Below are 13,737 nucleotides of genomic sequence, written 5' to 3'. Positions count from 1 at the left end.
AAAGGTGAAAAAAAGGTGCTTCCAAATTTACATTTCCTGCCTTCGTCTTCAGGCAGGAAATGCAAATTCCGTTACCCTCGGATTGCGAGCTATGGACGGGGCCTACGCCAAAGAACTTTATATCATAATACTTGCTTGCTGGGCTGCAAGTATGCAAAATATGCAATAAATGCATACTTGTTACGTTATTTTGCCTCTTTCTGGTAGAACTAGGAAAAGACACAAATTATTGAGACAAAGTCATTGTTTTAAGAGGTAGAGGTTTTATTGCGTAAAACACTGGATAAAACTGTACTGCTTCAAAGACATTAGAACTTCTAAACAGCAGAAAGAAAACAGCCATTGCTGAAATAAAAACAACTTCTTGATAGTTCATCAGAATACTTATTTTCTCTTCTTTTGTCAAAAAGATGTGTGACAATAAATAATGACCAGGAATAATCCTTAAATACAATAACAAGTCATCTACTTGTTAAAAGCATATAAGTAGCAATATAATCCTCTAGCCTCCTCTGCAAATCCTCTGATATAGAAATATTCTTCATTTAGGAATGTTGGACAGTATAATGTTCATGATCACATACAATAGAATAGCATAGAGAAAGAAAACTGACATGATTTTTTTTTTCCTTTCCCCAAGAAGCACAATATTGTAGAGCTCTAAAATATGCAAATGGCTGTACCAGTGAAAATGACATGGTTACAGATTCTTATAGTGGAGTGGAGTTGGAATACTACTACTACTACTACTAATAATAATAATGATACAAATAATGGTGTTTTTGGGGGGGTGGAGGTGGGAGTATAACATGAATACATTAGCACCTGAAGTTATGGGATGGACAATCACTATACAAAAAAAATAAAATAAAATAAAAGTTCCAGTGTCACTAAAATAATTATTGCCTGTCTCGGAGCTCCAAACATGATCCAATAGGTCAGATGTAAGAAAAAGTGCTATGAATGGAATGTATTTTTATTTTTTTTTGCCTTTATTATTATATATATATATATTTTTTTTTTGCCTTTTCTGTTTCTCTTTTTTTTAAAGTTGATTTATTCTAATATACTTATGTTGGAGTGCGCACACTTACATACAAGAAAAGCAAACGACTGACAGTCACCAGAAAACACAGTTTGCGTTGAAACCTCTAAAGCTCAATGCAGTCAGAAAGTATGTCTTTAATTTCAAACGTTGCCCCTCTAGTAGAGCTCATACAAATAGTTGTATTAAATTTATCAACTCGATTTAAGGCAGTGAGAACTATCTTAATAAAAAGAAGAAGAAGAAAAGAGCAACAACAAAGAACAGACCAAAAATAAAATACTTTAGTATCTTCTTGCGTTATGGTGAATTAAAGAACCATTGCTTGGAACCTCTACTGTTTTTTCTGAACTTGTAAAATCTCTGTGCACCACTTCTAGTCCACTTTCAACTTCTTTTTATCTTTCCCTCTTTTTTTCTCGAGATGTTGTGGACTTAGGGCTCTGATAAGGGTTTATGTTTTTATTTACTGCTTAGTGAGGAGTGTGGCGGGTATTTGTGAGTCCTCTAAACTCCTCCCGGCGTGAATAGAGCAGCCGTAAGGCCCTGGGGTTTAAGTGCTGAGCTTCCCTGTGCTGAGCGGGAAGATATTGACTTTCTTAAAATCTGGATCATTTCTGTTTATCACAAAACATTAATATCCACCCCCCCCCCCCCCCACCCCCCAACACCCCAACACCCCAACACCCTTGCATCTCTAACCCGCTACCATACTTATTTACCTTCTAACCCCTGCTAGCCTTTAATAAAAGGAAGTACAATGAAAGTTGATACACTTTATTTTGTTCTTTAAGAGGCTTGATTTCAGAGGATCCAAACTGCCTGTATTGTTAATCTCTTTTAGTTGAGGAACATTCAGGACAACAAATGCACTAAAAAAAAATGAGGCCATGATGATTCATGGCATTAAAAAAAAAAAAAATTAAACATAAAAAAGTAAAGATTATTAGGGAAATCAAAACATAAAAAACAAACAAACAAACAAACAAACCCAAAAAATGCCATCCTGAAGTTTAGATTACAGACATGTAGCAGAGAAGTGATTATCTATATACTTCATATCTACAGTGCCCTCATAGTGCTGCTTTCTCAAGAGCTCTATAAAGAAGGCAGTCCCGCTGCGGGTCAATAAACCCCAGAAAAACGCTACGGTTCCTTCATATTATTTCCAAGTCACACTTAACAAATAACATATTCACCTTCTTGGTTACATACGGAAGTCCACCAGTTAGAAGGAAAGCAGCACCTTCTTCAAGAACAACAAAATTTAATTTGTTTTAATCTTTAAGAAGTGTTGAATGGAAATAAAGCACATTTAATGTGTCTCCGCCATTCAGTTGTGTCACTTCAAGTGACTTACAAATTACATCCTAAAACTGCACAACAATGAAAAAGAAGAAAAAAAAAAATCTATCCACTGATTATTATACAATGTTATTGGCCGTCATTGATTTATTTATTTAATTTTCTACTTCATAGTAGAAATACAAGGAGGAAGGGAGGGAATGAGGGAGGCTGAAGTGCTACAGTCGTCGACCGACCCTTCTGCGGCCCGGCTGTTCAGGCGACTAAGGTTTCTCTTGACGTGTTCTGAAAGAGTGAGGAGAGGTGAAATGGGGAGGGGGGTGGTGGTTGAATGGAAGCAGCGTGGGAGGGGGGTTGAATTGATTTCCTCTGTGATGACAGCTCCAGTCAGGCTGGCACCAAACGCCCCAACCCCCCCATTTCACCATCCACATCCCTCCGTCCGCTCACTCCATCCCTGTGCGTCAGCGGCGCTGGGCAAATGGCCACTGGTGGTGTCATGTTCTTGAAGGGTGTGCTCAACAGCTCCCCTCCATCTTTCTTTCCCTTCCAACTGTCGCGAAATCGTTGGCGCGGATCGTTTTTCTGATAAAAGCATTATTTTTGGGACAAAAGACACTCTGAGGAATTTAATGACAGTCTTTTTTTTACGTTGTCATTTTTTCCCCTCTTCAGTAATGTCTCTTCAATGCACAATTCAGGCAACTCCAATAAGAGGCATGTATTTAGTTTCAGACTCATCAGAAATATGGTTCAGGTTTCTCTATTTCATCATCTCTATCCTGTGCTTCACAGAACATTACTGAGGCTGAAGTGTTTCGATTTGGGAGTTTATGATCCCCAACTTATGGAATACTAGTTGTTTTTTTGAGAAGTATTTTAAATCTTTTCACGTTTCTTTTAGAATGATGCAGTGGGAATGCTTGCATGATGTTGTGTCATTATCACTTCAAACCTCTGAAGGGCCTTAGAAATCCTTAGAAAGGATCAAGTTTTACGCAGCGTCACTCAAGAGAACGAGGAGCATCACCAGAAATACCTTCTCCTGTGTTCACCTGGCCGGAGGAGGGAAGATTCCCATCCTCCGAGTTCCCGGAGACATCAGAGTCAATGCGAGAGCGTTTGAAGCGTCGGTCCGGGTACTGGCTGTTGTCAAAGGGCATGCGGTGAACACACAGCACGTGGGTCTTCAGGTTCCCTTTCTGAGAGGCGCTGTAAGGGCAGTAGCGGCACTGGAATGGCCTCTGACCTCCATGACCTGGGAAAGAAATCAGCGACATTGTCATCCTGTACACTGACAATATCAAAAGAATTCAACATATTGTGCCAAATTTTAATCAGAAGGCCCACATAACGCTTGTGTTTAGTATTTGTAAGGTACTCCGTTACAACCACCACAAGATGGAAGTTTAATCTTCTGATACATCAGTATGTATCAAAAGCATTTCCTTGCGGAAAATCTCTGCTCTTCATGTGAAGACGTTTTCTTTGTGCGTTATCCTACAGAACTTTGAAAGTACGCTTTTCAGCTTAGAGCAAGTACAGCTGTTTAAGAGATTGGATCTGATCATCGGTGCATTGTACACAATGACCCTTAATAGCCCACACAAGTCTGTTTGAGGAATGCAGATTACGTGCCTATCATATCTGGCTCTCTTATCGGGCCCATCCACTTAGAGCAAAGCCAGGCACTTTCAGCTACACATACTTTAGAACATTAATAACAGTACATTTGCTCTCCATTTTTCTCAATTCAATTTGAAAAGCACTAAATCAAATTAACATGGCGGTTTAAAATAGCAGCCGCGTTGGTGTGGGGAATGTAAAGTGGCTGCATTAAAGGTGTAGCCGCAACGCAACGTGAAAAATGTACGCATCCCCAAAGTAAGTGTGTGTATCTTCGACTGCTTAAATATGCGTGTGTGGCCCCCAAAAAAGAAGGATTTATTAGCACTTTGTGTTTGGCTTTGGAGTCTCAGTGGCTTTCGAATACTACAATGTCTGCTGAGGCCTCGGTACAAAGGGGATTGCTACAAGTTTTAGAGCTTTCGATGTTCCAGCTGTCTGATAAGCAAGCCGGCGATGCACAATCCCGGCCGCTTCATTCATACGCACTTTAATTTCACACTCCCTTACATTGCGCTAAGTCGGAGAGGCAGCATATTCTCATGCCACCAGTGTCACCAACTGTAAGTCAGCTTTCTTTCATTTTTATTCTCCTCTCTTTTCTTGTCCCCTATCTTGTCTCTTCCTGAAGTGGCGGCTGTTTAGGAAAACACAGAGGGAGCTGGGCGTTGTCAGAGATTGGTCCAACTGGCTACGGAATGGGGTGATTTTCAACCCCATTTAAAAAAGGAAATCTACATTTTCTGTACATGGGATAAACAGAATAAATACAGAAATTCAGAGGAATATTGGGAGGAGAGCATTGTGCTCACTGTGGCTGTGACAGGACTCCAGGTAAATGATGAACAGGCCTCAGAGACAAACAAAAAAGAAAACCAATGCCTATTGACATGTAACCTCTGTCACAGCTCTCGATATTCATCCAGAAAGCTTCCTCCAGCTTCCCTTTTCAAAGTGAGATAATACTGCCCCTTCAGGGTGCCTATTTGGTGATCAAAATAATTGTCAAGAATGAATCATATTTCGAGGGCACATTTTTCTTATATCAAAAAGAGCACACACATTGAGTCCCCTCTCAAAATGTTTCCCATAATAGTTGCCCCGATTACTTAAAAACGAATTGGGGCAATTTTGGCTTGTTGCTGCTAGTTCCAAATGACAAAATAAGAGGGCCAGAATAGTAGATTTTATGTGCAAAGATTACAGTGTGTCAAAGTGTGTGTGCCATGCTAGTACACTACAGCAAGTTTGTTTTTTGTCATTTTCCTCAAATTCATCACTTTCTTATTTTAGCACCTTCAATCTCTAAAACATAACACACAAATATTAACACTTCGGTGTATATTAAAGCAACATTTTTTAATATATTTAACAGAGAGAGAGAGAGAGAGAAAGGAGTAGCTTTCTGTATAGAGAGTAGCTTTCTATAGCTCAAACAGTAGAGCATTGGCGCTTGCAACGCTAAGGTCATGGGTTCGATTCCCAGGGAAAGCAAGAATTGATAAGAATGTAAATGTGTACCTTGAAATACAATGTAAGTCGCTTTGGATAAAAGCATCTGCTAAATGCATAAATGTAAAGGGTTCATAATGGGTTAAATATTGTCTCTGATATCTTCCAATCAAAAAAAGCAAAATGTTGACAGTAAGGGATTGGGTTATATAGGGTGTGCTGATTATTTTTAGGATTAATTAAGTTAATGAGAAACATATGAGTACAAGCCTGTGTGTTTGTGTTTATACTGGGGGACAATTATCCCCATACATTCATTAAATCTGACAAAACCTCTCATTTGGGGACATCCAGGGACAATAAAGATACACATTTTTGATAATTAAAGAAATACATATTTTTTTTATTTCAAAAATTGCAAAGCTTACTCTTTTAATCTGTAGCAATTATGATTACCTTTACTTAAAAACAATAAAAGTCCAAGGTATGTCCTCATAAACATCTATATGTGTGTGGCATAATCATGAATGTCAGCAGTGACGGCATCTCTTTCTTTCTCTTTCTTGTTCCCTCTTTCTTTCTCTCATTCTTCTTTTCATAGCTCTCCTGTGATTCACATTTACTGCAACTGAGGTGCCAAGTGACATGAACTAGTATGAGGAATTTTATTCCTCCATTCTCTCTCTCTCTCTTTCTCCAGTATGTGTCAGTCCTTTCCACATTTTTTTCATTCTGTTTCCCGAAACTGTGAGTCCTGTGTGAGTAAAAATTCCAATGTACTTGTTACCAATGGCCAATAAATCTTTTGAATGCTCCGTGGCCAAAAAACACACATGAACACATTTGCACCTCTATACATACAAAGCTTTGCAAAACAACATATGGAAATGACAGGTGATTTTTATCTCCAACCACCCTTTTTTCCTCTTACCCCTTTCCATCATTTTTTAACATTGTCTCAAAATAGAGAGAGAGAAAAAGAGTGCGAAAGAGTTCTATTATTTTCAGCAGTGTGCCATTATCACGCCTGCCTAATTAACCCCTGAAGGCCTCATATGTGGAGATCAGAGGGCGAAGGAGAGGAGGGGGGAGAACCGATGACAACACCCACTTCCTGCAAATTCCACATTATCACTCCATCAATGTCCTTCTCACCATCTATCATTCCAACAATTTAAATAGTATAAATAATCACATTTATTCATTCAGTTCACTCGTTTTCTCTCTTCTACATAACACATCTTAACATCATTGAATCTAGTCTGTATCTATATCTCATCTCCATCCTTTCTGAAGAGACGTCTAATGCTCCCTCTTGTGGTGCCACCTGATCTTGCCCTCTCACGCTCTCCTTTACATTCTCCTTTTCTTATCTCGTCACTCATACACACACACACACACACACACACACACACACACACACACACACACACACACACACACACACACACATGGAGGTGCTTTGGCATGTAATCAAAATCAGTCTTATATAAATTCCATCTGATGCCAGAGCTACCATCTGTGAAAGAATGCTGCCTCTCACCTCTGTCTGTCTGTGAGAAGTCACCCTGTCCAACGCTCAGTAACAAAGAGTGTGTATGTGTGTGTGACAGAGAAAGAGCGGGAAGAAGGGTGCTGAGGAGGAAAAATGATTAATTTGCAGAATGCTTGTGATTTGCTCATATATTATTATAACAGCTCATCAGCACATGACGAATCCCTTGCCCCACGCAGCAGAAAGAACCTGCAGGGCTTCAGCATTTTTACTGTGTGTGTGTTTACACACTCGAGCATGTGTCTCTGTGTATGTGTGGCATGTCTTAGAAAAATAATAGCTCATGAGCATGTCATGAATGTCTGTTTCTGCATGTGTGTGGCTTTGTTTGGGAGGAATACTGCATGTTTAGTGTGTGTGTGTGTGTGTCTGTGTGTGTGGGGGGTGGTGTGTGTGTGTGTGTGGGGGGGGGGTTCACCTGACAGACTGCAGAGCCTTTAATGACTTTCAGATGCTCACTGTGAGTAACTCCAGCTTGAGAACGAGCGAGATAGGAATACTGAAGGAGAGAGAGAGACTTCCGCTCTGCGGGTGATTAAGGGTTTAAACACTCACATCCTTTCAACTCACACTGTAGATATGAACGAGGTCACCTGAGATAAACACTTCCGCTCTGTGTGGATGAAAGTCATATTGCTTTTATACATCAGTTCAACAAACAATAAGTTCATTTTGAGTGACTTACATTTTAGATGCAACATACTTTTATTTTTGGAGCGGCAATGAAAATATTTCTAAATAAGGCCACAGTAGTATAGTGTTCTTGAGGGAATCAGTGTTTTTTGAACAAATCAGTTGAATAAATGATTCAGTGACTTGCTCATAAAGACAATCTCTTGTTTCATTCCTGAATGATTAAGAGTTTTTGAACAAATCATTTGAAGTAATCATTCAATGACTAACTCATAAAGTAACTGGCTGTATCCGAAATCGCATTCTCTCCGTGTTGGCACGTCTTTTGAATAAGTACTTACTTTGTAACTGTTAAAAAATGTTCTATAAATTTTGAATGTGTGTAGTATAAATGTAACCCGGACATCCTACATTTGTCATATTGTCTTTGTAAAGTGACCTACCAGTGTCAGTTGGGTCACTTTACTGACATTCACAAATCCTCTCCCATGGCCTAATTGGATAGTAAAGCATCCATTGGATGCACATACCATCTTTTGGTGGTATTGGTACCAGGTCTGTCATTAGAGGAGATTGTGAAGTACCATATAGGAGAACATCTTTTGGTCAGAAAGTATTATCTGTGATAGGGAGCAAATATTATAATAGTTTACCACAGTCAATATGACAATGTTCTACTTATCACACTTTTAAGTGGCTTATGACAAATCAGGTGGGTAAACATTTTTCTTAGTAATATGTTTTGGGTATTGTTTTTTTTTTTTTTTTTTGTAGTGTTGTGTGCTGAGTATTTGTTTTTGTGTGTACCTGCCTAGGGACTGCGGACGTAAATTAGCAATGTTGCTATAATCCGGCTTGTTTACATTGTGTATTTTGTGCAAATGTTCATTAACATGCTTTGTCCCTATCAAATAAAAACAAACTGAAACTGATCAATGATTAACTCATAAAGACAGTCACTCGTCGCCACCCTCTGGCATAATGATGTAACCTGCAGAAAGAGTAACTGAAAAATACCCATCAATACACAAACTGACAGTCTATCGAAAGACAGAGACAAGCAGCACGGTGTAAACAGTGAAAAGTCCCAGTACTGTTGGACTGTGCTCAACAAATCAGAATCGAGGACTAGAACATTGTATAAATGTTAAAATTCAAAACTGTGGAGAGTCAACGTGCTCAAAGATCACCTGTGTCTGAGTCATACCCTGAGTGCCATACTGATTTCTGTTCTTGAAATGTTTTTGAACAACATGGCCATTCTGTAAGCAAAATTATGTCTGCCTCTAAGATAAAAAAGAAACTCTAAGCCTTTGTGATATTTCAAATATAATGAATCTGTATCTGTAGGAATTACACAAAGCTGTGCATGTGTGTGTTTTTGGGCCAGGTTTTTCTGCTCTGTGGAGCATGTTACATATCGTTGTGCTTATATCTGAGTGGAAACTTTCTGTCTCTGTGTGTGTGTTTGAGTGTCACCTATATGGAAGAGAAGGAAAAAATAAAGAAAAACAGAGGGAGTGTGTGTCTGGGGAGAACGCAAGCCACAGAAGGTGTGAGCAGTAAAAAGTGATGTACCATCTGTCGGCCAGTAATAACCTGCGTGTTGTAAAGGCTGGGAGATTACTCAGCAAAGAGAGCTTCCAAACACCCAAATCCCTCCGCAACGTTAGTGCGCTACGCACTATCTCTCCCCACCTGCTCCCAAAACCCTGCTGAGAAAGATTCCACACTAAAACCGACATCACACCTTCAGATCCACTCGCTCTGATTCGGTAAACACAAAGAAGCAAAGACACCACTACAATGGACTGGCACTAAGCTGAACATCTTTGCACCTGCACTGTGCTCAGTAATAATATCTACCTTAGTTAAGTTTTATCATTATAAAGTTTAAATGCATTCACATAGATATCAAGAGGTTTCCATAGAAAAAAAAAAAAAAAAAAGGAACAGTTTTGAATTTTGCTAATGAGCCTCTTGTCAACCACAATGGATATTTCTCAAACTGAAAAGAAAAGCTATGAGAGATTTTATAGCAGTAAATGCAGCTCTAATGGAAATAGTTTGAAGAAATGATGCTATAGTCTGACTCTCTGAAAAAAAAAAAAAAAAAAAACACACACACAGGGGAACTTGGATTTGGCATTGTGTGTGTATGTATCAAAAGCAAACTCTAAAAGCTCCACCGGGGAAGCAGGTCCCATGTTAACCGCTGAACTAGATTACAAACTGATGCAGCAGGCGTACCTCTTAATATACTCTCTGTTTCTCTGCTATGCATTTCCCAGTCTGCCTGCCACTATATCTCTCTTCAATCTTCCTTACTTGGCTTCATTTCTCTCTTTTCTGAACAAGTGGAATTCTTTGAAGTGTTCCAGAGTGTTTCATTTAAAAAAAAAAAAAAATTTCCCCACACGGACATGTCTGAGTAACTGTGTGCAGAAAGGTAAGGGAAGGATTTTTGGGATAATATACCACTTCCTTTACTGACAGTGCATGAGAGGTGCTGGCAAGGGTCTGAATAGAGCCCCGTGATTGGTCAAGAGTTAGAAAGGCTCATGGGTAAAAGGCAGTATATACATCATGTGATGGGAGCGATGTGTCAGGCAGTCTCAGCTGGACTGTGTGTCTGTGTGTGGGTATCTGTGTGGCCAGGGGAGGAAGAGTTCATGAGTACTCATCTGCAGTACTGCTCACTTCTCTCCTTCTCTCTTTCCCTAAAGAGCATATTGCTGCACATTCTAGTGCTGAGCTGTCACGCCAGACACATAATAAATGTCTACGAGTGTGTGCGTGTATGCTGTATGTGTATGTGTGTGTGTGTGTGTTTTTTGTTTTTTTTGCGAAGGAGAGAGAAAAGAGAGCATCTTGTACCTGACGAGTTTCACTCTGAATTTGGTCACTCTGGACAAAAAAAATAAAAAAGTACTGTAGCATGGCTGAGTGATGCATCAGCACTTTGATACGGGAAAGCAGGGATAATCATAACGCTGACATTTATGGAACACTGAACTATTTACAATGCTTAAGGTAAAATGTCTTTCTGAGAAATTGTATTTACAATAAAACAGTTTAGACAGTCACTGTATCTATGATTTTACAATATACATATAGGCTACATATAGCTATTATTTTCATATAGACATGATCATTGCACACACACACACACACACACACACACACACACACACACACACACACACACACACACACACACACACACACACACACACACACACACACACACACACACACACACACACACACACACACACACACACACCTGCTATTCAGACTACGGCAAATTGTAAGACTCCCTCAATACCTGATTCCCAATGCATTTCAGATTCATACACTGTAAAAAAAAAAAATGACATCCCCAAGTCAAAAATTTCTAGTGACTGATAACATCTAAATTTTTCAATTAGTCTGACGTATTATTTCTCATTGAGCCAATGTTAACAGACTATTGCAACAAGAATTGCACTTGGGCCAATGTAAAAATTTAGATGTGACCAGTCACTAGAAAATTTTGACTTGGAGAGGTTAGACATTTTTTACAGTGTAATATATATATATATATTAAAATTTGTATATATATATATATATATATAACACATGAACACAGAGAACCAAAACTCACATTTGCCTTAACTGTTCATATTACAATGTAAATTGGGGCTGCAGATTTTAAGTCTTCCTTAAAATATGTATTTCCATATCAGCTAGTTTGCATGCGTAAGTCTGATCTGTATTAATGCTTATCCATAATCTTAAAATATGCCCAGTGTCTGAGCAGGTTGTGTATCGTAGTAAATACAATTATTCACACTATAGAGAATTTCATTTGTTGTTACATTCATCACACATTATCATTACAATTAACCACGAAACATCGGCCTTTGTGTATGTCTAATTTAATTGTATCTGACTTAATTAAGTTAATGGGTAAATCTAATTGACAAAGGTAATGACGGCTGTAATGTCAAAGATATCCGAGATAATTTCAACAATTTAGGCTAAACCTATAAATATATAAGTATAGATAAATATATATGTAGAAATAAATGAGCAAAAAACAACAAAATCTGTATGATTACTATTCAGTATTTGTGGTATTATCACCATGACAGTGTTTCTTTAAAAAAAACAATGAAATAGTTTGTCATAATAATATATAGTATACTTTCACAAGCAATATATTGAGTAAAAATACCACAATAACAAAAATGTAATTATATGCAAATAAACAAACAAAAATTAAACTATGAATAGAGGAAGTACACACAAAAATTAGTTTCCCCCTCAAGTTCACATTTTTATAATCCTTGCTTGAAAAATATTGGGCCTACTGTCTGTTATGAAGGACTTGAGGATGAAACTCGACGCAAGCTCAACAATTCCCTTTGGATTACTTAATTAAAAAAAAAAAAATACTGTAATTTTGTTCGTGTGTGGTCTGGCCTATCTTCACCCTTTATACAAAATATTTTGTACATATATGTACATTTTAGTAAGCATATTGCACAGTTATACTTGAGTCAGTCTAATTACACAATGAAACATGCCAAATTTCGCAGACATAATTGTTGGTCAGGGTGTCTCACTAAGAAATGCAAAAACACATGCAAAAACAAGAGAAAATCATCAAAATATTATGTAATAGCCAATGTACGCTGTATTCCTGTGAGCTTTTTGTTTTCTATACATTTTATTCATACTAAAATATATTTTTTTTACCAAAATAATTTTGAATAAATTAAAATTTTAATACATTTTCTTCCCTCATAAGAACAAACATATATATATTTAAAAAATGTAAAATATGTTCCTCATATTTTGTGAAAACAATGAAACACAATGAAAATAATGAAAACAAATGATCATTAAAAACAAATATTCCCTCCGGACATCACTTTTGGCCACTACTGTTTGTGTGTGTGTGTGTGTGTGTGTGTGTGTGTGTGTGTGTGTGTGTGTGTGTGTGTGTGTGTGTGTGTGTGTGTGTGTGTGTGTGTGTGTGTGTGCGTGTGTGTGCCCTTGTTTATATTACATTGTGGGGACCAAATGTCCCCATAAGAATAGTAAAACCTGAGATCACCTACATTGTGGGGACCAGCCAGCGGTCCCCACTTTTCAAAAGGCTTATAAATCACACAGGATGAGTTGTTTTGAGAAAGTAAAAATGCAGAATGTTTCCTGTGATGGGTAGGTTTAGGGGCAGGGGCAGTGTAAGGGGATAGAATGTACAGTTTGTACGGTATAAAAACCATTACGTCTATGGAGAGTCCCCACAAAGTGTGTGTGTGTGTGTGTGTGTGTGTGTGTGTGTGTGTGTGTGTGTGTGTGTGTGTGTGTGTGTGTGTGTGTGTGTGTGTGTGTGTGTGTGTGTGTGTGTGTGAGAGAGAGAGAGAACAGGTTTATAAAACAGAGGGTAGTAGGATAGTAAAACCTGATATCACCACATCATTCCCCACAAGGGAAATTATTTAGTAAACATACTAAATATATATTTTTTGAAAATGCAAAAATGCATAAAGTTTTCTGTGAGGATAGGTTTAGGTTAGTGTGAGGGGATAGAATATACAGTTTGTACAGTATAAAAGTAATTACGCCTATATGAAGAATCACCACAAAGAGAGCAAAGCCATGTGTGTGTGTGTGTGTGTGTGTGTGTGTGTGTGTGTGTGTGTGTGTGTGTGTAATATAATATATAATGAAAGTGATATAAAATGAAAGTGCATATATTTGCAGCAAGCAGTTGTTCCTCAAGGCCTCCACACTTGAAAAGACAATCAAAACATTCCCTTTCCCACAGGCCTCAGCACTAAGCAGACAGACACACTGATATGAACAAAGGCAGAGGATGAAGGTGTGTGTGGCACTGGGTCAGCAGGTGTTGTTCTAGCCATAACATGATCCATGGCTTTCTAATGGCTGGCTAAAGGGGAGCAGGGCCGAGCGTCACTGGACCTCCAGCAGGACTAAGTGCTCATCTGCTCAGGTATCAATAACATTTCCCATCAGCTTTTATATACACCAATACTGATCTTTTCCCATGCAGACACGGAAAATATCGATGAGGGCGACTCAGTGCAGACGCATGACTGTTTGCATG

General features: G+C 38.4%; 1 protein-coding gene across 8 annotated transcripts in view; it reads right to left on the bottom strand.

Annotated features, from left to right (window-relative positions):
* Positions 1-1,034: 1,034 nt before the first annotated feature.
* The window catches only part of znf536 (zinc finger protein 536), a 319,313-nt gene continuing 306,610 nt past the window's right edge, over positions 1,035-13,737 (bottom strand). For all 8 annotated transcript variants that reach the window (XM_079866033.1, XM_079866036.1, XM_079866039.1 and 5 more), the window contains one exon: positions 1,035-3,608. In XM_079866033.1, the coding sequence (XP_079722159.1) occupies positions 3,355-3,608 (254 nt within the window). In that variant the 3' untranslated portion in view covers positions 1,035-3,354. The remainder of the gene's footprint in view (positions 3,609-13,737) is intronic.

This window comes from Squalius cephalus (assembly GCF_949319135.1).
Source record: "Squalius cephalus genome assembly, chromosome: 3".
Lineage (NCBI taxonomy): Eukaryota > Metazoa > Chordata > Actinopteri > Cypriniformes > Leuciscidae > Squalius > Squalius cephalus.
This window is presented reverse-complemented; position numbering and strand designations above follow the sequence as displayed.